The 23960-nt window shown below is 43.9% G+C and overlaps 2 protein-coding genes across 7 annotated transcripts in view; one reads left to right on the forward strand and one right to left on the reverse strand.

The window, feature by feature from the left end:
- The window catches only part of Oma1 (OMA1 zinc metallopeptidase), a 52905-nt gene extending 40341 nt beyond the window's left edge, over window positions 1-12564 (reverse strand). The window contains exons 1-3 of one of the 2 annotated variants that reach the window (XM_038332858.1): window positions 12457-12564; window positions 5118-5609; window positions 2453-2681 (exon numbers count right to left, since the gene is read on the reverse strand). In XM_038332858.1, coding sequence (XP_038188786.1) covers window positions 2453-2681; window positions 5118-5590 — 702 coding nt within the window. In that variant the 5' untranslated portion in view covers window positions 5591-5609; window positions 12457-12564. Of the gene's footprint in view, window positions 1-2452; window positions 2682-5117; window positions 5610-12443 lie in introns of both variants that reach the window. The other variant, XM_038332859.1, reaches the window with a different exon arrangement.
- Window positions 12565-12576: 12 nt separating this feature from the next.
- C6H1orf141 (chromosome 6 C1orf141 homolog) overlaps window positions 12577-23960 on the forward strand; it is a 61106-nt gene continuing 49722 nt past the window's right edge. For 2 of the 5 annotated variants that reach the window (XM_038332861.1, XM_038332868.1), the window contains exon 1: window positions 12577-12904. The gene's annotated coding sequence lies outside the window, so the exon portion shown is untranslated. Of the gene's footprint in view, window positions 12905-16742; window positions 16787-20730; window positions 20880-23960 lie in introns of those variants that run through there. The other 3 variants (XM_038332864.1, XM_038332865.1, XM_038332866.1) reach the window with 3 other exon arrangements.

The following is a 23960-nucleotide window of genomic DNA, read 5'->3' on the forward strand; positions in this document are numbered from 1 at the left end:
GGCTTTTCAAGACAGGGTTTCTCTGTGTAACAGTCCTAGCTTTCCTGGAGCTAAATAACTCTTGTAAACCAGACTGACCTCGAACTCACAGAGATCTATCTGTCTGCCTCTGCCTCCCGAGTGCTGGGATTAAAGGCATGAGCCACCACCGCCCAGCTGATAATCTTTTTCAAGATGCACTAAAATATATGACAATAGAATATGGACTTAAAAGACTACATCAATTACCATTTTTAAAGAATAATTCACAGTGTAAACAAATTTTAAAAGTCCTCTATTAATCCTTCTCAGAGAATCTGAGTTTGCTGCCTACTGCTGTGATAAACACCAGGACCAAAGCCACTTGGGGAGGAGAGGGTTTATTTCATCTTGCACTCTCAGGCCACACTCCATCACCAAAGGAACTGAAGCAGAAGCCCTGGGAGAATGTTGTTTACTTGTGTTCTCCTCATAGCTGCCTTAGTTTGTTTTCTTACACACCCCAGAACCACCTACCCAAGGATGGCACTGCTTACAGTGAGCTGGGCCCTCCCACATCAATCATTAGTCAAGACAATGGACCACAGGCTTGCCTATGGGCCACTCTTGTGCAGGCATTTTCTCAACAGAGGCTCCTTTGTCTCTCAGATGATTCTAGTTTGTGTCAAGCTGACAACACACTAGTTTACACAGTATAAAATTATGGAATGTTATAATAGCTCTATAAAAATGTTTGGATTCACAGACCAATATATAAAGCAATAAAAATGTCTAATCACATGAACACACTTATACATATATACAGAGCCATATGTATACACACAGTATATACATATAAACAAATCCATTCTTATATTCATGTATTCTCATTTTTTAAGCTATCTGAATAGTAGAAGATATACAATTTCATACAAGGTTTGTTCCAATCTTTCTATAATATTTTTCTCAACCTATCTTCCTATTAAGACTAAGATACTTTGAATTTCTGTATGTATTCTTCTAAGATACTGTCATTATCTTAACTAAGAACAATTTTTATAGTAAAAAGTCATTACTCCCTGTGGTGTTTAAAAGAAACTGGTTCCCAAAGGAAGTGGCACTATTAGGAGATGTGGCTTGTTGGAGTAGGTATGGCCTTGTTAGAGGAAGCCTGTCACTGTGGAGGTGGACTTTGAGGACTCATATATGTTCAAGCCATGCCCAGTGTCTCAGTTCATTTCCTGTTGCCTTTGGGTCAAGATATAGAGTTCCCCAGCACCATGGCTGCTTGCATGCTGCAGTACTCCCAGCCACCATGCTCCCTGTCATAGTGATAATGGACTACTAAACCTCTGAAACTCTAAGTCACCACTTCAATTAAATGATTGTTTTTGTTTTTTTTTTGTTTTTAATAAGAGTGCTGTGGTCATGGTATCTCTTCACAGCAACAGAAACCCTAAGACAGTATCAATGGTAACTTTTCTTTGACAGGCTCATGTCTTCATTTGCATTAAACAGACATGCAGACCTGAGCACCTGGAGCCATCACCTATTCAGCCAATGGCGTTCAGCACATCCCTCCCTGTAAGTGGTATCTACTGGAATGTAAGGATGGTCCTCATCCTTGAGGACACACGAGAGCACAAAGTACACGATGTGCCATTATTACTAAAGTTATTACACATCTCAAAGAGTTAAGATTTCTGAATCACTCCTTTACTGAGCATTCAGAAAAGAAGTGATTATGGTGGCACACACCTGCAACCTCAGCACTTAGAAGACCGAGACATAAGGGTCACAGGTTGGTGGCTAACCTGGGCCTCATGGGAAAACTGTCTTAAGAAGAAAAAAAATGGCAGAAAAATACAATAAGATTTCAGAGGTCAAAATTGATATTTGGAAAAATAACAACTGTCTTATTACACCTGACTTTCAAGGTATAAAAATTCTCAAAACCTATTTACTTAGTTAATACATAAAAAGTAAGCACTTATTTGATACATAAAAACTAAGCACTATTTTGCATGCTGTATTAGTTCCTAGGATAAAATAAAGAAACCAACAAGGATGTTGGTCCCGTGGAGCTTAGCCTAATAAGGACAGTGGACACAGACTACGTTAAGTTCCCCTAGGATAAAGAAAGCAGAGGAAAGGAAAACTTGCACTGCTGAGCACGGGGCACAATCACAAAGACACAGTTCCCAGTTCAGCATGATCTAGTCGCTGGGTTTGAGCCAGTCTGAACATCAATCAAGAGAGGTTTTCCTGAGCAGGAGACAGTGAAGTTCAGACTTGAGCAGAGCAGGGGCCACCCGGGTGGGGGAAAGCCCCACTGCACATGGTGCAAAGTCCTTCCCCAGGTATGAGACCTGGGAAAATTACTAAGTTCTATCAAAGACTAAAATTAAAAGCAGTGCATCTTCCATATGAAAAGAAGCCTCCTGCCTCAGTGCCTCCTTATGCAATCTAGCTAAGGACAGTTCTTGCTACTTACCACTTGGTACTCCAGGTCTGATAGAAGTCTGAAGTGCTCCTTCCCCAGCAACAGCAGCTTGCTCCTTCCTGTGACAGGGCTCACTTCCAGGTGAGTGAAATAGAACACCACAAACAACAGTCCAGAGGCACTCAGGCCAAGGAGCAACTTCCATTTATTCTTCTTCACGCTGTCTTTAAATAGCTCCTTCTTGTTGGGAGGAAGGGCTTGCCACCATTTCCTTATGCCCCTGTGACAAACCAGAAAGGGGCATCGTAAGTGCATGCTCACCTTCCAACAAAGCTCACACGTGTGTGCCAGGATTTTACAGCATCAATGACTTCAATCTCTGTTTCTCTGTACACAAAGCTTTTTAACTAATAAAATTCTTAGCTAAAGATGAAAAAGTCAGCAACTCTATAAAAGCTCTTAAAATCCGCAAGGCTCGTTTGAATTTCCCTCTTCAGCTAGTGTGAGGCAAGGACTAACATGAGGAGCTGTTTTACAGCTACCACCGACCAACACTTGGGATTGGTGGCTATAGTCAAAGTGCTCTTCTAATCATTATGCACATATCACCTCATCTGCTCTTCCTCATGCAATAGCTTGATACAGAGAACAACCTAGCCACAGTGGTCGGTTGGTCCAGTCGGTCCATCGTGGGCAGCAGGAGGAAAACACAGGATTAAAGGGAAGGCAGATAGAGTCCCCAGGCCATCATCTTGGGGTCACGAAGGATAAATATGTACCTTTCAAACTGCTCTTCCCACTGGTCCTCAGACTCCAGCTCAGTCTACAACCCAGCAAGGAAGAAGAGAAGCTACCTCGGCACTGACTCCGGGAGTGAGCGGTGCTGCCCAGAGCAGCATCTCCACTAGCATGTCACTAGAGCACCAAGAGGGAAGGGAGGATCAGAAGCACCAGAGTAAAGAAACAGACACCTTACAGATGCAACCTGGGGAGGGCCTTGTGAGCTGACAATAGTTCTCTCAAGTGCTGTAAACATTTGACTACAAGCAATGTTTTCAATAGTGGGACAAAACACTTCTTTGTGTAAACACCTGTCAAGTCTTAATAAAATTTATGACACACACATATGTGTACACACACATACACACACACATACACAAACATCAATCCATTTGACAGGGATTCATTTGACAAAGCAATTTTGCAGTTCCTGTAATTTACCAGGTTCCTGCTCTCATAGTTCCACCAAAAGGTCTCTGTATTCCATATTAAAGGCTTGGTCTCTGGCCTGTGGCACCAAAAGGTCTCTGTATTCCAGATCAAAGGCTTGGTCTCTGGCCTGTGGCACTACTACGAGATGTCAGGTCTCTAGTGACAGGAAATAGGGTCACTGGGGATGTCCTTGAAGTGGATGTTAGGATCCCAGTCCCTATCCATTTCCTGGCCATCATGAAATGGACAAGTCTCCTCTGCCATGTATTCCCACCAAGATGCACCAAGTGGTCCTGGGGCCTAAGCAACCATGGACTGAAACCTCAGACAGCATGAGCTGAAATATGTCTTGCTGCCTTTATTATCTCAGACTTTTCAGTGTTGGAAAGCTGGTGCAGAGACACACATGAAATGCCTTAGCAAAGTGACTGAACCAGAGGAGTCATACAAACACTTTTTCCTTTTTTTTTTTTTTAAGTTTTTGGTTTTTGGAGATAGGATTGACAGGGTTTTTCTATGTAGCCCCGGTTGTCCTGGAACTTACTCTATAGACCAGGTTGGCCTTGAACTCACAAAGATCCACCTGCCTCTGCCAAGTGCTGGGATTAAAGATATGTGCCACTACTGCCTGGCCACTCATTTCCTATTTCAACATTTATAGAATTACTACTTACTTATATGTGGGACATATTCTAAGAGGAAATTTACAATAGTAAAATCAAGACCAAATAAGACAATTTTAAAGGACTAGAACTCACAAAGCCATCATCCCTACAAACAAGGACGGGTTGGTTACTTATAGCACCCAACGTAGATACCTATTTTCTGACCGTCAACATCAAACATGTAGAATTAGACACATTACAGAGGAATTCTTCGACTTTTAATAAAAGCAGACTGGGCTGTGAGTGTGGAAGGAAGTAGAGAGCTAAACATAAGAAAACTTTATGAAGAGATGATTTGCCTTCTTCGACCTTCATGAAATGAGGAAAGGGGGTTGAGAAACAAGCACTAGCTATAAAATGAATAATCATGAAGGACGACCAAGAGAAGCAGAACAAGGATTCACTGCAGACAGGATGGTAGAGATGGGCATCACTGATGGGGGCTAAGCCTGAGCCCCCAGTTCATGCTCACTGCCTAAATTCCACAGAATCCAAAGGTGATGTTCTTAGGTGCTGCTGTCACGCAAGCTGCCACCAGTACTTTCCATTCTCCCTATCAGAGATGTGAAGTCTTTTAGAAACGTCTCTAGCTACCAAACTTAAGGATCCATTTCTGTACAATAAGCAAATGATTCAAGATCACACATAACAAGATTAGTAGAACTTACCTTTAAAAACTCAAATTTTGAGCTGAATATGGTATAAGGGAAAGTTTTTTAAAAGTAGAGTTTTATAAAACAATAGAATTTAATTATTAAAAATTATTAAAGGTTGATACAAATGTAATATGGAAATTTAAGAACTTTAACACAAATGCTGTTTCCCCCAAGTATTTTTACCTGCCCACAATGATGGCAAGGAGCTTCTGCACTGGTTTCAGAATAAGCAGCAAGAGAGGGACTGGGGCGGCCAGAGCCCGCGGAGATGTGTGGAAACTCCGGGCGGCCCTTGCTGCAGGGCAGTTCAGAGGACACAAGGCTGCAGGAGCAGGACCGCCAACCCCTTCTTTCGCTCTGTGTCTTGGAACAGTCCGTTTGTCGATAAGCACCCCCGTTTCCTGGCTTTGGCCATTTGAGAAGTATCTTGATTTTTTGTTACTGAAGGTCCTACAAAAATGGAAGTTTTCAGGCTGTAAAGTCAGCGAGTGACGCTGACTGACTGTGTTAAGTCCCCGACTCGCGTTTACTACCCAGGGCCTTCGCGCTTGTGGACAGCCTGCTAGTGGCTTCCACTGTCTCCAGGTGGCCAGGGAATTCACTCCAGAGAGAAACCGGTTTCTCGTGGCAGACTGCAGTCCATACAGGAAGCTCATCTTGCTTTTGCTCGGCTATCTAAAACACAAAACATAAGATGTAAGCACCTGTGGAAAATATGTCTTTGCCAACCGGGACTGGGATGCTTAAGAAATGTGTGTTAAACATCTTAAGATTAACGTCTGTGCTCCTGCCCATCGCCCACAGCAGCTCCTTTCGACAGGGGGTACACACAGCATTAGTTCATTACACAGTGCTTATTTTCAACACTCGAATCGAAAACTTCATTTTTAAAAAAATGTTTTTTTTATTGCAGGGAATCTATTTGATCAGAAAATCATTTGGAGAAAAGAGAAATAGCTTAGGTAAAACAAGAATAAATTTGTATCAACTGACAAGTACAATGAATATAATAGGACAGAAAAGTCTAACTTACAAAATTCCAATGTATTCTTTCAAATAAAACCATGAGACTTTAATCCCAGTACTTTGGGAGGCAGAGTCAGGAAGATCTCTGAGTTCGAGGCCAGCCTGACCTACAAAGGGAGTTCAAAAAAAAAAAAAGAGGGAGAGAGAGACTTTCGATTGGAGTCAGGAAATAAGAAGAGAGACTTTAATGCCACCTAAAAATAACTTTAAAATCAGAATACATAAAACAAGGGTTTCAACATATTTGGCAGTAAGCAAAGAAGAATCAAAAGATGGGAAACAAGATGAGAACCTACAACTAACCCAAAGAACCACCTGATGAGTCTAAAAACAGACTGGACAGACTAGCCCCTTAACTGCCCTAACCTGCCAGTAGCTGGATCTTATAGGCAGAGCACAGGAACACAGAAGAGCACAGAGAACTCAGTGTCTGCACAGGCTCCTCCGTACCGCTGAGTACTAGCTGCTCACATGAGTAGGAAATCCCCCTGAAGCTTGGAAAGAACGAGCTGATGACATGAGACTCTCTGGGACCCACATGAGTGAAAGGAGAACCAGCTCCTTCAAGCTGTCCTCTGATACCCAGACATGTGCTATGACACACATATGCATGAAGACAGAGAGACAGAGAGACAGAGAGAGAGATGTTGGGAAGAGACAGAATAATCAAATGCATTGGATAAACTCTGCAGTGAACATCAGCTTCAGAAGTCAAGTGAGACAAATGGATGCGTCTGAATACAGATGTGTTGTTGTAGGAAATGACTTTTCTTAGATGATGATATGGATGTGAATATCTCATTCCTGACATACGTGATAAAGTATCTATTCATGAATGAATTTCCACGTACTCTTGCAAATACATGCAGACATATACAGTTCCACACAACTGTACTTCCACACACATATACACACTCAGGACATAGAGCCACGGCTGTAATACTGATAATCATATCTATGTGGTTATATCTATGTTCCTCAAATTTTCTTTCAATTTTTATAATGTTTTAAAATCTTCATGGGGGGGTGTCATGAAACTAACTTTATTCTTACAGTATTAATACCTAAAAATATGTTTCAGAACTGCTAATTTTAGTGATTAGCATTGTCTGCATAGTTGACAATTTGAAGGTTAATAGGCTGTACTTGTATGTAATTTGTACACTACACTTTTGTGTTATTAATTTATAAAGTGAATAAGGCCAACACTAAGTGAAAATTAACTCCATGGAATCCATTTTTGAGATACTACCAATTAAAAACGAGTAGAGTCAACTTAACCTATTAATAGCTTGACATTAAAAAGATACTTCCTGGGGCTGGAGAGATGGCTCAGAGGTTAAGAGCACTGACTGCTCTTCCAGAGGTCCTGAGTTCAATTCCCAGCAACCACATGGTGGCTCACAGCCATCTGTAATGAGATCTGGTGCCTTCTTCTGGCCAGCAAGCATACAGACAGACAGAACACTGTATACTAAATAAATAAATCTTTAAAAATAGATAGATAGATAGATAGATAGATAGATAGATAGATAGATAGATAGATAGATAGATACTTCTTGTTGTGATATATGTGATCACAGTGTGACACTCTTGAAACTGTGTTAATAAAGTTAAAATTGGGTGGGGGAAGGGCAGCCAGTGACTTATTGACAAGAATTGACCATAGAGATTTTAGAGGACCCAGGATACAATAGAGAGGCACAGGAAGGCGTGAGGAGCTGAGAGATGCCTTTTTGATCTGGGGAGTGTGGAGAAAAGGACAGCTGGTTGCTCCTCTGTCACGTCTTTGATGAGGCTTTCGCCCTGACATTTGACTCCCAAGTTTTTATTGCTAGAAGAACAAATTAGATAAACGTTCCAACTTTCTAGCTTCCTTTCTTCTGCACTGCACTAAACTGAGAAGTGGGACGATGATACTGACAACGATGGCGATGATGGTGATGATAATTTAAGCCTGAAAAGGACTGCAAACTCGTAGCCATGTGTCACACACAGAGAAGTGACGGAGAGCTGCACTGTAAGGCTCCTCGCCATGCAGGCAGAGCTCCGGGTACTCTTGAGGCACGCAAGAGATGCAGCTAACAGATGCTATGCGTGGGGCTGCTGCTGGGACAGCACAGCATCCTGTCTTGCTGACACTGTATTTAAAGTGGAATCAACACCATCTACGGTAATAAGAGAAAGCACATCATTACCATTAGCAAGTACAACATGCTATACGTAGCTGCAGGTCCTGTATGTGAGTAGTTTCTTAGCCTGCATTAAGACAGATACTATGTCACTAGGCAACAGGAGTGTCTGGGCTCCATAGTAACCTAATGGGACCATCTTCATGTATTTGAACAAGTCATCAGGTTCTTCATTGGCTAAGTGGTATGGAAGCTACTGTAAGAACATAAAATATAGTCATTATCTTTGTGGAGGTGGCATTCCAATCAAGAACTGGATTTACTGGGGGAAAATACATAAAATTTCTTATTGATGCCATGTGCCTTTTTCCCCCCTAGAAATCAAACTATAAAAACAACATGAACATATTTTCTTTCCTTCAGATCTGATGACTTACTGTTGTAAAGCTTTAACACTTGTCTTGGCCATGACCTCAACTTAGGGAATAGGCCAGCAGGAGGTCATGTTAGCCCCTGATGGCCACTGGTCTCAAAGCCAACAGCAGACATCTCCCACAGAGACAACTCCACATTAAGCATATCTAGCAGAGGAATTGAAGAAGTGTGTACATAGGGTCTGCAGTTGGCGCCGCAGCAAACCAAGCCCATGCAAGGTGGACCCATGAGGGAAAGCTCTGTAAGTGTTTGCACAGAAAGAATGACGGAATATACATGTGGTAAGTGAGAGACCATGGAGGAAGGGAGGGAGGGAGGGAGGGAGGGAGGAAGGAGGGAGGGAGGGAGGAAGGAGAGAGGGAGGGAGGGAGGGAGGGAGACCATGGATGCAGATGAGTGCCTGAAAGCCTTCATATTCTCTGAGATCCACTGTGCTTTCCAAAGCTGAATGAGCTTCAGAAGCTCCCTAAAGTAATTCCTCCTCTTAGTTCACTTTCTGTGTCTTACAGATGATCTCAAAGACATTTTCATGATTGGAGGCAGCCGCACAAGTTCATGTGCAGGCTAATATTTCCATGTAATATATGTCAAGAAGCAGCCTGAGGGATCCCCTTACACACATTTCCCAATCTTCCAGAGACTAAGTTCCAAACTATACTGGATTCGCCCTAGGATATTAACATCCGAAAGAGCAAAAGCCACTTTAAATCAGTCCTGCCCATCTACCTCCATCAGCGCAGTTGGCTCTGTGACCCTGCATGGAGATTTTACTACAGGCTCTCCAGCCACTCCGCTTTAGTTCACCACCAACCTCTTCTCCAAGCAACCTAAAGCAATCCTTAAGAAAGGCAAATCAGCTTGGCAGTGTTGGCACACGCCTTTAATCTCAGGACTCACTTGGGAGGCAGAGGCAGACAAATCTTTGTGAGTTCAAGGCCTGCCTGGTTTACAGTGCAAGTTCCTGGACTGGATCCATAGCTACTGAGAAAAGCAAGGCAAATCAGGTGGTGGCACACACAAGCCTTTAATCCCAGCACTTGGGTGGCAGAGGCAGGTCAATCTCTGTGAGGCTAGCCTGGTCTACAAAGCAAGTTCCAGGACAGTCAGAGCCATTATACAGAGAAAACCTGTCTCAAACAAACAAACCCCCCCCCTCAAAAAAAATCAAATCAACAACATAAGTCTGATGCAAAGAGTCAGCCACACACAAAGAGATCTGCTAACCTAAAACAGCAGTAAGTGCTACCTGGAAGTGCCCTGAGGCTAGTGTGCCAGGGTAGGCCTGTGTTCCGCTAGTGTGCCAGGGCAGGCCTGTGTTCTGCTAGTGTGCTAGGGCAGACCTGTGTTCCAGCACTTGAGTCACAGAGTGAGCTGTTCAAGATAATTTAAAAAACAAGACTTTCTTGATGTGGGATTCCCCTCTGTATGCTATGAGAAATGGGTTGATTTAAGATATAAGAGTTGGCTAGAGCCGGGCGGTGGTGGTGCACGCCTTTAATCCCAGCACTCGGGAGGCAGAGGCAGGCGGATCTCTGTGAGTTCGGACCAGCCTGGTCTACAAGAGCTAGCTCCAGGACAGGCTCTAAAGCTGCAGAGAAACCCTGTCTCGAAAAACCAAAAAAAAAAAAAAAAAGAGTTGGCTAGAAATTTGCCTAAGCTATTGGCCAAGCAGTGTTGCAATTAATACAGTTTCTGTGTGATTATTTGGGTCTGAGTGGCCAGGAAACGAAAGTGCAGTCTCTACCTACACTTTCTGTATAACAAGATAGCGGGAGAGGCTAAGTTGGAGGTCAAAAGGAAGACCGCATAAAACTTCCTACAGAAATGTTCTCTGTGCTGTCCACTATGGCAGCCCTGGCATGTGGCTAGATGCACTGAAGGAACGGAATTTGTAGTCTGCTTCGTTTTTTATTAAAGTTAATAAGAGGAGTTATGAACCAGTGGCTGTCACACTGAGCAGAGCAGGTTTGCATGTTAGAGGCAGGTGAGCTTCTGTAGAGCCACAAAGATGTGAACACAGCCACCCAAAAGAAGTCCCACAATGTAACCGAATCAGACCTTCACAATGCCAAATGTTTCAAACCTTTCTACACAGGCCACAAGTTCAGATTTACTGTGAAATTTACCTATAACAAAATGTTGCCAACCAAATTAATAAAACTTGATCATCTTAACCAAACTTTCCACTATCTCATTTCGTTCAGGAGTGTTTGGGTCATTAACTCATTAGATAATGAATGAATACAACACATCAGACCCATTCTGTGTAGCAGATACAAAGAAAAAGGACAAAAATCCCTGCCCGGTCTGTAAAACTAATGAAGATAAAACACACTAATGGATACAAAAATAACCTCAGAAAAGACCTATGTGTAATTTAGGGAGCAGAATGGTGGTTCTGGGGGATCCAGTATTTCCTCTTTCTGGGCAGTTTAAATTCTACAGGGTTCATGAACTTTATAAACACAAAGCAAGCAAGCACTTCTGTAATTGCCACTGGTTCTCTTTAAGCTTCAGTAAACATCCTAATGTTGCTTCCTGGCTCCCAGTTCCACAGGCACCATCTCCAAGCCTCCTCCACCCACTGCTAAATTCTAGAATGTCTGGCTCACTGACACCCCTTCGACGATAAACTCACATCAGCATCTCACACACACTATTCACACTGCTTGGCTCCACTCGTATGAGATGAAAACTGCTCATTTCGGGGCATGTGAGAACACTTTTAACGCAGTCTACCAATAGAAGGTAAGAACAAAAGCCCCAAACGCTAGGTACATAATTAAAATCATTATCATTTCTACCACTGACAATCACCTGCCTCCCAGAATAGAAACAGTAGTTGTTAATCTGAAATCATTAATGAATCCTTAAAATGGAGGTTTTTTTAAAAAAAGGGGTGGGGATCTATACATTTTCAAAGAGCCAATCACCACACACACAGTACCTAAGAAAGAACTGGGGCTGCCATGTGCTCATCAAAGAACCATGGCAGATCAACAAACATAGCTGGCAGACTGGTTGGATTAGGAAATTAATGATGTGAGAAAATTAAACAATTTGGATTGCTAGCCTCTAAGAACATCCCAAACCTTTAATTCTTCAAGTGCCATTGCAGAATGAGCAAATAGTGCACTCACTGGCACTCACAGCTGACGTCTGGAAGACAGTCTTAACAACTCTCACTGAAAACGACTATTTCTTCTCTAGTTTCTATGGAAACAGCTGTCAGATTGGCAAAAAATAGGACATGCACTTTGAAATAATCATTCAAGCTAAGTACATGATGGGTGGCTTCTAAAAAAGAAAGTTATCAGGCTTGGCTCTTCAGTCTCCAAATGTCACACAGCACCCCTGCACCTTGGCTGGGGATGCCGGTTACGAAGCTAAATCCTTTTAGGAGGGCTCCAAGACCTTGAGAGTCGCCCTGAGGCGCTCAGTTCTTATGAGCTATAAACTCCTAAATTCCAAATGTGGTATTTTCACCTCCTGGGACTAATGTTTCTGGCTGAAGTTTGTCCCGCTCAGGTGCTCCCTGTCGCACCGCAGGTGACATGTAAATAGTATTTAAAAATGATCCTTGAACACAAGTTGCTTAGGAAATCAGTAAGCTCCCAGGAATTGCTCCGACTGTCCTGACGCTGCTAGCTGCGACAGGAGCATTTGTCTCTGAACAGGACGAGCGGCGGGTGGGGAGGGGAGACCCGCACAGGCCAGGCCAGCCACACCGCAGGAGGAAGCGCTGCTCAGGCGGAAAACACCGCCGCCGGCGGGAGGCAAGCTTCCAGAAAGCCCGCCACCCCGGCCGTTCGCGCTGACCCCGGCAGGGCCCATGCCCACCGCAGCCCCGAACCCCTGCCCCAACTCCCCATCTCCACCCTCCCCGCCCAGCGCAGGGAGAACGCCGAGCCGTCACCGTGAGCACGCACTCTAGCCGCGGCCTGAGCGGGATCCAGCAGCCGGCCTCCGCGCAGGCGTACACCCTCTCAGGACCCGCCCCTTCACTTCCTGCCCTTGGGACCTCCCGGGCGCCTTTTGCCCCGCCCGCGTGGTAGGGCTCAGTGTCCTGGGTGTCCCGGGTGCCCCGGCGGTCCCTGGCAGGCTGCGGTCCCTTCTGACTGTAGCGCCTTGGCACACCCATGTGGCTGGAGGAGGATACTCCTGGATAAGCCACCTGCCGGGAACTACACACTCCCTTGGTACTCGCCATGGCTGTATTGGATCCTCAGTTCTGCCCCAGGGGAAAACGATTCAGGAGGCTGGTGGAGGACTGAGATGCCTTGATTTGAAGCTGCACTGCGCTGATGGTATTGATGATGGGTGAAACATTAATTCTAGCATTCCAATTACTGGTACTCATCCCGCAGTCCTAGGGTGGTAAGTCTGCATAAAAATAAGACTAAAGATAAAAGACCGTCTCACCATGATCTCTTGAGGAGGTCAGCAGCATCCATGACAACAGCCTCTGTAGTGCCCTAAGACACGATTTCACCGTAGGAAGGGTTTGCCCAGGGGTGTGAATGCTGGCAGGCGTGATGCCATAGGAGCTGCAGCTAGCCACCTCAGCCTCAAGATGATGCTTTGTGAATATATAGGAATTATTCTGTGTTCCTAATAGGCTACCTGAGAGACACATTAAAGCTAAACCTACTATTCATGTATTCACTAATTCATCCAACAAATATTTATCTAGTGCGTGACAGCCCTGTGCATGGTAGAGATATTAAGATCAATATCATATAGTCACTATAAGGAAGCGTCACGCAGTGATGCTTGGAAAAGGTGGTGAGGGAGCATGGCAGCACTGGGGGTGCGGGCTCGTTCAGTTCTTCACATCTGCTTGATGGGCCATGGAGATATCGATAACCAGTCATAAAAATGAAGTGACTCTACAAACCAATGGGAGCGGGAACTATAATCCTAGGGACTGCCAACAGGCAGGAAAGGAGTAGATGGGTTGAGAGAAAACAGAGGTTGGGAAACAGAACCCTGGGGAACGTCAACATTTTAAAATTCAAAAGAGGACCCAGTGGTTCCTATCTTCAATCCCAACACTTAGGAGACTGAGACAGGAAGATGAGTTTGAACTCAAAACCAGGTTGCCAAATGACATGGTCAGCGTCAAGTCAACCTGGCCTACAGAGTAAGACTCTATCTCAAAAACTGAAGACCACAACGAAAGTTCAAAGGAGAGGCACTAGATAGATAGGGCGAGTCAAAACGAATGGGAGGAGGTTGGAGCAAATATTCACCATATTATAATTAATAGTAGTGATTTAACTACTTAATTTTGAATTCTTTTAAAGATAGTGATCTTTTCTGGGCATGGTGGCACACCCGTCTCATTCCAGCACGTGGGAGGCTGAAGAAGGACTATGGCTGCAAGTTCAAGGCCAGGCAAGGCTACAGAGCAAGTTCCAGGCAAGCTCAAGCTATATAAACCACATCTCAAAACAAACAAAGATGATGGCATTTAGCAAAAAGCAGCCACTTTCTTCACCAAAACATCACAGGAACAATCTCTAAGCAACATACTGAGATTTTTCTCTGAGACCTCTTGAGCCAGCCCCCACAGTTCAAATCAATCTCAGCTCCATTGTCTTCCATGCTCTACTAATATGGTCCATCAAGCAGTGTTTAAAGCATCCCACTGCTTTCCAAACCCAAAGTACCAAAGTCCAAATTCAAAACCAAATTCAAAATCAAATCCAAAAACATGGTCCAGGCTATCACAACAATACCCAAATCCCTGGTACCAGCTTCTGTCTTAGTGAGGGTTTCTATTGCTGTGAGGAGACACTATGACCATGACAACTCTCATAAAGGAAAACATTTAATTGGGTGACTTACAGTTTCAGAGGTTTAGTCCATTATCATCATGGCAGGAAATGACTGCATGCAGGCAGACATGGTGCTGGAGAAGGGGTGAGAGTTCTATCTCTTGCAGGCACCAAGAAGTAAACTGACTCACTGGTCATGGCTTGAGCATATGTGAAACCTCAAAGCCTGCCCTCACAGTGACACACTTCCTTCAACAAGGCTGGCCACACCTCTTAATGGTGCCACTCCCTTTGGGGGCCATTTTCTTTCCAACCACCACACCTCTCATTTGTGGATTAAACCTGCTCTGTCTCTTACATGAGCTCTTGCTCAGGGATAGATCCAGTCTTTTTCTGACACTGATCACTTTTTTTTAAAGATTTATTTATACAGGTGCTTTGCCTGTCAAATGAAGGTATCAGATTGTGAGTAGCCCTGTGGATGCAAGGAGTTGAACTCAGGACTTCTGGAAGAGCAGCCATTGCTCTTAACTACTGAGCCATCTCTCCAGCCTTGGCATTGGCCACTTTCAGATGCTGATCTTTCTCAAAGAACTTCAGCTCTATTTTTTGTTCATTTTCTTTTGTATGGTATGAGATTTGTTTATTTGAGAATTTTGTACATACAAATAATGTATTTTGTTCTATTCATCTTCTCTGCCATTCAAGATTCCCTCCAAATTCCCCTCCCAATTTCATGACCTCTTTTCGTTCTTTAATAACTCACTGAACTTAAATATTGCTGTCCATTTGCACGTATAGCAATCCAACAAGAGGTTGACCTACCAGAGAGCACCCCCAGCCCCTGAAAAAGGCTGTCTCTCCCATCCAGCAGCCATTAATAGCTCCCATAACAGTCAATAGCTCTTCATCTGTGCCCCTCCCGCTCCATGCTGCAGTGTTGACTGGCTTGAGATTCTGCAAGTATCATTCAGGCTCCCACAGCTGCTGTGAATGCAGTAATCCTGCCGTGTTGAGATGACACTGCCTCTCCCCACTGCCTCTCCCCAGGCTTCCCTGACCTCGGGCTCTTACAGTCTCACCATCTCCTCTTCCATGATACTCTCTGCACTTCAGGAGGAAGGGTTACGATATAGAATTCCCGTTCATATCTGAGCACACCACAGCCGCTAGTTATCTGCACTCGGAACAAAGCACAAGTGATGTGAAGGAGATTGATGGATGAGTAGGTGGGGAGGGGGATGGGAGGCTAAGAAGGCAGAGGAGGTGGAGGAATGGATAATTAACATTGGGATGTTTTTTTTAAAAAAGCATATGGAAACCTGAATAAACTTCTTTTTTTTTTTTTTTTTTTTTTTTTGGTTTTTCGAGACAGGGTTTCCCTGTAGTTTCTAGAGCCTGTCCTGGAGCTAGCTCTTGTAGACCAGGCTGGCCTCGAACTCAGAGATCTGCCTGCCTCTGCCTCCCGAGTGCTGGGATTAAAGGCGTGCGCCACCACCGCCCGGCCCAATAAACTTCTTAAATATGAACTTAAGTAGAGTTACTCAACACCAGGAATATGCTCTTCCCAGAAGCCACGAGTTGCCAAATAAGTCGTCCAGTTATAAATATTGTATATTCCCCTTGAGTAGTTGGGCTGGGGCTTGCCAGAGACCCCTCAAAGACAAGCTATTGCCATTTTTCTTGGTTGTCCACCAGAACTTGATGCTAAGACCCTGTTGCTAAAGGTACCACACATTTTGATCACAGAACTTGGAGAAATAAAACTGTGCCGACCTAGAAGGTTCTGTCCCGCTGGCTTTCTTACATGGTTCTGGAAGGTGTGTGTAGGCTGCTGGTGGAGAAAAGTCATCAACAATCTTATCCAAGCATGAGTTATGTAAACTATAATAATGACCAGCCAGGCAAGATATGGCCATGGGTACCATGGTGGCATGAATGTTATAGGGGTGACCAGCTGCTTTCTGATTGGACTTAAGGCCTGTTGTATAAAAGGAAAATCATGCCTTAGTACTATAAGTCTAGTAAGGAAACCGCTGAAGAGCTCATAGGCTCTAAGGATAAACCTATCATTACATTGCTAAATTGACATACTGTCAAGCTCCCTTCTAAATATATCTCTCTAAACCTATAGATTAATGCAGCTATCACTTCTCATTAGAGAAGTGTCTGTGAGGTGAATGGCAATAAAGACAGAGGCTCAATCTTGCTGCCTTTCTCTGCATCCTACTCTGCCTCAGTTCCCTGCTGAGAGCTTTGTTGAAACCTAAGGATGGTGATTAGTCATCTATAATTTCTTCCATTCTGGTAAGGGCCATAGTCCCTACTGATGAACAGGAGTCAACAGCTCAGCTTTAAAATGACTTTTTTCCTCTAGTTTTAATCAGGCAAGAGAAGATTCTTGGAAACCTTGGGCTTTTGTTGAAAGAGGAGAACGCAGGCAGATTGGCAATAAATCTCATACCTTAAGATCGCAACTGTAAGTTAACAATTATCCTAGATTTGAAGACATTAGTGCCCCCCCTCTTTCTCTCCCACTCTCAGGTAGCCTCAGTAACATGGACTTTCTCCCTTACATACATACCCAGATTCTGGATGGCCCTGCTTGCTGGGATCCCTATCACCAGTAATTTTCATTATGCAAAGAAAAGTTAACATAAAGGTATTTGACAAGCGTGTATATATCCATCATTTCATGTATACTACAACTTTGATAAAAATCTAGCAATTATCATTTCTAAATTAAGAATATTATTGGAAAAGGAATCTATCACTATTAATCTAGTAAGACTTTAATGTACATTTCTTAGAGGTATTTTGATTAACTTATAGCAGTTTTAGATATCCTTACTTTTCTGTCACCTTTGACTATTAAGAAAATAAAGCAAAAATCTAGTTTTTTTCCAGAACCTATTTTTGAAAAAAAATCCTCACCAAAATTATGTGGCAAATGCTAAGGTATGTTGCTTAGCAAAACCTCCATATTATGGAGCTGGATGGATGACTTGGTGTTTCTTGCACAAACTGCTCTTGCCTAGAAGCCGAGTTTGGTTCCCAACACCATGTCAGGCAGCTTACAACCGCTCCTGCGCAGGGGATCTGCCTGATGCCGCTAGTCTCCACGGGCATTCATATGTACAGACCCACACACAGACACATGCATAATTCAAAAAAATTTTTATTTATTGATTGATTTTTATTGAGCTCTACATTTTTCTCTGCTCCCCTCCCTGCCTCGCCCTTCCCTTCTTACCCCTTCAACTCTCCCTCAAGGTCCCCATGCTTCCAATTTACTAAGGAGATCTTGTCTTTTTTTAACTTTCTACTTCCCATGTAGATTAGATCTATGTAAATCTCTCTTAGTGTCCTCACTGTTGGCTAAATTCTCTGGGATTGTGGTTTTCTTTGCTTTATGTTTTAAAACCATCTATGAGTGAGTACATGTGATAATTGTCTTTCTGTGTCTGTGTTACCTCACTCAAAATAATGTTCCCTAGCTCCATCTATTTGCCTACAAGTTTCAAGCTGTCGTTATTTTTTTCTGCTATGTAGTACTCCATTGTGTAAATGTACCACATTTTTTTTAATTCATTCTTCGGTCGAGGGGCATTTAGGTTGTTTCCAGGTTCTGGCTATGACAAACAAATCTGCTGTGAACATAATTGAGCACATGTCCTTGTGGCACAATTGAGCATCCTTTTGCTATATACCCAAACGTAGTATTACTGGGTCTTGAGGAAGGTTGTTTCCTAATTTTCTGAGAAATCGCCACACTGACATGGAAAGGGGTTGTACCAGTTTGCACTCCCACCAGCAATGCAGAAGTGTTTCCCTTTCCCCACAACCTCTCTAGCATAAGTTGTCATCAGTGTTTTTGATCTTGACCATTCTTACAGGTGTAAGATGGAATCTCAGAGTTGTTTTGATTTGCATTTCTCTAATGACTAAGGATGTTGAACATTTCCTTAAGTGTCTATCAGCCATTTTAGATTCCTCTGTTGAGAGTTCTCTGGAAAATAGTTTTTAATGTATTTTTACAACACTTATGTTATAATTCAATGGATGTTGTTCTAAGTAAACAAGTAAAATTTAAGGATATTAAGATTTTAGGAAGCTTATTTAATAGACCCCACAGTATCATTTTAATAGTTTTTAGAAAGTTAAAATACCTAAGTTTGTAAGACAGTAGCCGGCCTTCTCCTGTATTCCTCAAGCACTTGCTTTCACACACATACACACACATTTTAATCCAGCATGACAAAACAGTAATTTTATTACACATTTAAAAAATGAGCCAGGTGGTAGTGATGCACACCTTTAATCCTGGCACTGATTAGGCAGAGGCAGGTGGATCTCTGTGAGTTTGAGGTCACCCTGGTCTACATAGCACCATCCCCAGGGCTACACTGAGAAACCCTGTCTCAAAAACAATCATCATCATCATCATAAGTTGCCACAGGATTTGCTAATTATTTTATTTCAAGAAATATTAGGAGCCCAGCACTTGGGAGGCAGAGGCAGGTGGATCTTGAGGCCACCCTGGTCTACAAAAGCTAGTTCCAGAACAGGCTCCAAAAGCCACAGAGAAACCCTGTCTCGAAAAAAAAGAAAAAGAAAGAAAGAAATATTAGGAACAGATGAAGCTTTATCCATGTTGTCTTAGGCACAGAATAACATACAATTACATGAAAACAGTTGCCATATGCACACAAGACACAATTTCATTAAATCAGAGTGTATTTTGTCAAACAAAAAAGAGATATTTTATCTCTATTGTTTGTGGGGAACAAGGCTAAATCTTGGGAGATCTGTAAGGCTTTCTGTTTTCTTAGCACTCTATTTCCTTGGGTACTCTCAGTTGCTAGGCCCCTTCCTGCTCTAGGAATAAGGACAAGAAACCCGCTAGTGTGAGAGTTCGGCATCCTTACCTCCTAGACATAGATGTGAGGCTGACTGGGACATTCGCCTGTCAAGTGCCCTGGTCTTTGCATTTGAGCAGGTCTGGCCTCTAGCCTTCCCTCTCTCAGACTTTTCAGAAGTGGATTGCTTTTTTCCTTTGTGGTTTGGTTGATTAGTTTGGTTGGTTGGTTGGTTGGTTGGTTGGTTGGTTGGTTGGTTGGTTGGTTGGCTGGTTGGTTGAGGGAACCTGGTTCCAACAGGGACAAATATAGTAATTTGGACCCTGTTCTTTGTTCTTTTTTTGTCTTCCTTCAGAATTCAGTTGTTGAACATGAACAGCTGAATCTGTGGCTTCCGAGGCCTCATCTGTAGCTACTGAAGGTTTTTGTTTTGTTTTGTTTTGTTTTGTTTTGGGTTTTTTTTTTTTTTTTTTTTTTTTTTTTGCTACTGAAGTTTTTTATGGCTGTCAGGCAGGGGTTGACCAATGAATGAAATGTTAGCTCGGAAGAGCCTGATCCTTAGTGGGCGGGCTTCTGATTGGTGAATTTTCCGAAAGCCTCAATCATCTGAGAAATGGGGAAGGATTTTCTTTCCTTGCTTGTATAACCTTCTATCTTATCATTGTTAGCAGGTTTCTAAGTTCAATGTTTGGATCCTGTGAAGAGTCTCTCCCTCACCATCGTACATGTCTGCATCCCTGCTGGGATGTGAGAATCCCAGTCAGAAAGTTTCTGGTCTGAGAGAGCCTGTAGTGTAGACAAATAGTCATAGGGACTTTGACCAAATAGCTTATCCACGTGCCTTCTAGCTTCTACCTGTATCCTCTGTTTCCTGGGGGAGGGGGCACACAAAACAGTGTTACAGGAGTACCGAGCAAAGTCAATCAAGAATGGTGAAGGGTGAGAATCCATTGCCCTGACTGCCCTGTGCACCTCACTCCCTGGAATTGGTCTCAGGCATCCAGATCCTGATTAGAGTTGGACCTAGCCTACCAGCTTCTGTTTCTGTCTGTGTCTTTCACTTTCGTCTCTGGGACCTCTAGAGCTAGCCTATGAACTCCCGTCCCGCCCAGGCGATGGCGCTGGAAGATCAAGGTTCATGAACCCTGGTGGAAACAACACGTGAAAATGCCTAGAGTTCAGATGCAGGCACACAGGCAATAGAGTCAGCCTTTGCGACACTTCCATCCTCCCCGTCCTGGCCACAGCCTGAAGCGCAGAGTAGGGATGGTTCTCTGAGGGTTCATCTGGGTGAAGATGGGCACTGTGATGGCTACTCTTGGTTAACTTTGCTACATCTGGAATTGACTTAAAATTCAAGTGGTGTGTACACATGTAGGGTTTTGTTTTTTCTTAATTAAACTGTTTGAAATGGGAAGACCCACCTCCGACCCAGATTTTTGAGGTAGAAGATTGACCTTTAATCTGGGCCACACCTTCTGCTGTCAATTTACATAAAGGACACAGAAGAAGGCAGCTTTCTCCTTTTGTTTGCTTGTGCTTGCTCTCCCTGGCAAGTTCTTCCTTCGCTGGAATTAGAGCCTATGTCTCTGGAACTCTGGTATACACTGATTGGACCAGATTAGACACCCAGCCTTGTGGACTGAACAACGACTGGATTCCTTGATCTTCTGTTGGTAGACAGCCATTGTGGGACTAGCTGGACCACAGCCTGTAAGCCATTCTAATCTCCTTTCTACATACAGAGAGATTCAGTCTATCAATTCTGTTCCGCTAAGGAACACTGACCAATGCAGACATGAATGGCAGCAACTATCATTGCTCTCCCCATGCCCAAGTGGGACATCAAGGCTGTTGTAGAAGAAGAAAATGAAAAGGGGAGTGGAGATGGGCAAAGTACCGGCAGTTTAAGAATATCTGGGGGAGAGGTAGCACTGTGGGACCCAGACATGTTGGGGGCTCTTCTTCCCCCGACCTTGTGGCATCATGAACTGTAAAGAAGGTTGAACTCGGTGTCCCAGACTGGTGTCAAGTCTCCGTTGACATCTGTTCTGACACCATGACCACCCTCTCCACAGCTGGCTCCCGGTTTCTGTGTACTTTGGAGGAAAAACAAAAAGTGAAGAGGAAGGAAGGAAGGACGGGAGGAAGGAAGGAAGAGGAAGGAAGGAAGAAGGATGGGAGGAAGGAAGGAAGGATGGGAGGAAGGAAGGAAGAAGAAGGAAGGAAGGAAGGAAGGAAGGAAGGAAGGAAGGAAGGAAGGAAGGAGGCAGGCAAGTGGACAAGCACAAGATCCTAGCTTCCTTTGAGGAGATTAAGAGACTATGGTCATAAATATGACTTCCTGTCTGGTGACTCACCAACTACTATGGGCTGACCCTGGAGTCCAAAGGGCATTTGCTGAGATTTCCAGATTATTGTGTCCCCGAACAAGGAACTGGACCAAGGGACACATGGATAATGGTAGAAGCAGAGTTGATGGATTAAGACAAAGAACACTTTTGAGCAAGGAAACAGGCCAGAGAGCTGGGAAAGGTTAGGGGCTCAGTGACCCTGGACCCCATTGGCCCCTTAAATGTAGGTCTTGGGAGGGGTGAGAAAGAGTCAAAGTTCCAGCCTTTTCATTGGTCTCTTTCATGGCCTCATCTTGATGCTACTCTCTCCATCCCACGCTCCTGTCATACCAAGACATGTCTACACTGAAGTCTCCTATACAGCTAACCTACTTCCTATATATACAAGCACCTCTTGAGGCTTTGAGTACCTGGGACAGGATTACATGCAGTGGGGTGAGGAGTGGACAAGTAGACAGAGTGGCTAGGAACTAAGTGTCTGACGACCTTTCCCATGCTCCTCTACCTCAAGTGTTAACAGACCCAACATCGGTAAGAGTCTCCTGGGGCCATTACCACAGCTCTGACTTCAAGATGGCATTGACCATGCCATGCCTAAGAAACGGCCCTACACAACAGGACTTGTAAATACATAAGGAACATAAGAACGACTGACTGTAATGCAAGATGAATGAGAAGAATGGGTGTAGATATCCTCACTTACAGTCATGTTTGTTGTTGACTTCCAAAGAGACAAGAACTTCTGCGACTGTGTTCATACGTGTGTACATATGGAGTCCAGAGAACAGCCTTAGGTGTTGGTCCTTGGGCACTGCCCACCTGTTTTGCTAGTTGTTGTTGCTGCTGTTGTTGTTGTTGTTTTGAGACAGGGTCTCTGGTTGACCTAGAGGTCAACCAGTAGGCTAGACTGAGTGGCTGGCAAGCCCCAGGGACCCTTTTGTCTCTGCCTCCCTGGTGCTATGATTACAGGTGGACACTGTTATAATTTAAAAATAGCAGAAAGAGAAGTCCTGCCATGCAACAAGGTTACTATGGAGGTTTATTGGAAGAGGAGAGAGAAAAAGGCAGAGAAGGGGGCAGAGAAGGGAAGAGGCAGGTCCCTGGAAACAAGAGTGGTGGAGGAGAAAGAAGATGGGCAGGCCCACTTTTTAAAAAGGGACATAGCAAGTGTGCACGGAGGGTGGGGGGTAGGGAGGATATGTCCTTAGTGGCTGCCCTTGAGGAGGTATCCTGTCAGGACCCCAAGGGCAGGCCAGTACAGATGCCTGAATACTAATCTAACAGACACCAGTGCCCTTGGCCTTGGCCTTTTTTTTTTCTTTTTTCTTTTCTTTTCTTTCTTTTTTTTTTTTTTTTTTTTTTTTTTTGAGACAGGTTTTTCTCTGCCCGTAACCCTGGTTGTCCTGGAACTCACTCTGCAGACCAAGCTTGAACTTACAGAGACCTGCCTTCCGGTGCTGGACTAAAGGAATGTGTCACCATTATCTGGCTTTTCCCTTGGCCTTTTTCTCATGGGCTTGGTTCTTTTCACACATCAGGTCCTTGTTTTTGCAAAGTAAGCAGTTTATTGACTGCCATCTCCCTAGCCCTAAGTGAAAATGTCTTCCACTAACAAAAAAAGAACATGCTGAGCTTGGAGCATGCCTATAATCCCAGAACCTAGGAGCTTGCAGCAAGAAGATTGGAAATCTGAGACTGAACTGTGTAGGGATATTTCATTTGTATTTTGATAAATGAAGCGTGCCTTAAGACCAGAACTCAAAACAGCCACCCTAGTCAGCCATACAGGCCAGGCAGTGGTGGCACACACCTTCAATCCCAGCAGCCACACCAGTTAGCCATAGAGGACAGGCAGTGGTGGTGCACACTTTTAATCCCAGCACTAGAGAGAAATATAAGGTGGGATGAGACAGGAACTTACTCTCTTTTCAGTGTGAGGATTTCTTAGAGGTGAGAGCTCTCTAGTGGCTGGTTGCTTTGCTTTCCTGATCTTCAGGTTGAACCCCAATGTCTGTCTCTGGGTTTTTGTTATTCGTGGCTGCAGAACTGGGCTAGATAGCAGGGTTCTGATGAGAGGAAGGGAAGCGGAGAAAAGGGGAGAGAGGTTTTCCTATTTCTCTAAGGAATGCCAATCTAAAAGGTAAAATCAGATCTCGGCAGCAATAAAAAGAAAGATATCGGAAATAAGAAAGTGGCTTGAGCATTGAGTTAAGCATTTCCACTGCTGTGTAGAAGCGGTTCCACAGATTCATAATGAGAGTAAAAATGGTGGGAGTTAAAGGTAAAACAAAATGTGTGTCCTAGAGGAAGCTTTTTCTGTGAACTCTGAAGACCTCATGTATGCTAGGCAAGAAGAGCTGCTCAGAGCCAGCCCCCTCTGCCAGAGAAGGGTGCTTCTGGAACCTGCTGCATAAGGAACAGCAGCCCGACCTCCAGCCAG

Source organism: Arvicola amphibius, chromosome 6 (genome assembly GCF_903992535.2).
Source record: "Arvicola amphibius chromosome 6, mArvAmp1.2, whole genome shotgun sequence".
Lineage (NCBI taxonomy): Eukaryota > Metazoa > Chordata > Mammalia > Rodentia > Cricetidae > Arvicola > Arvicola amphibius.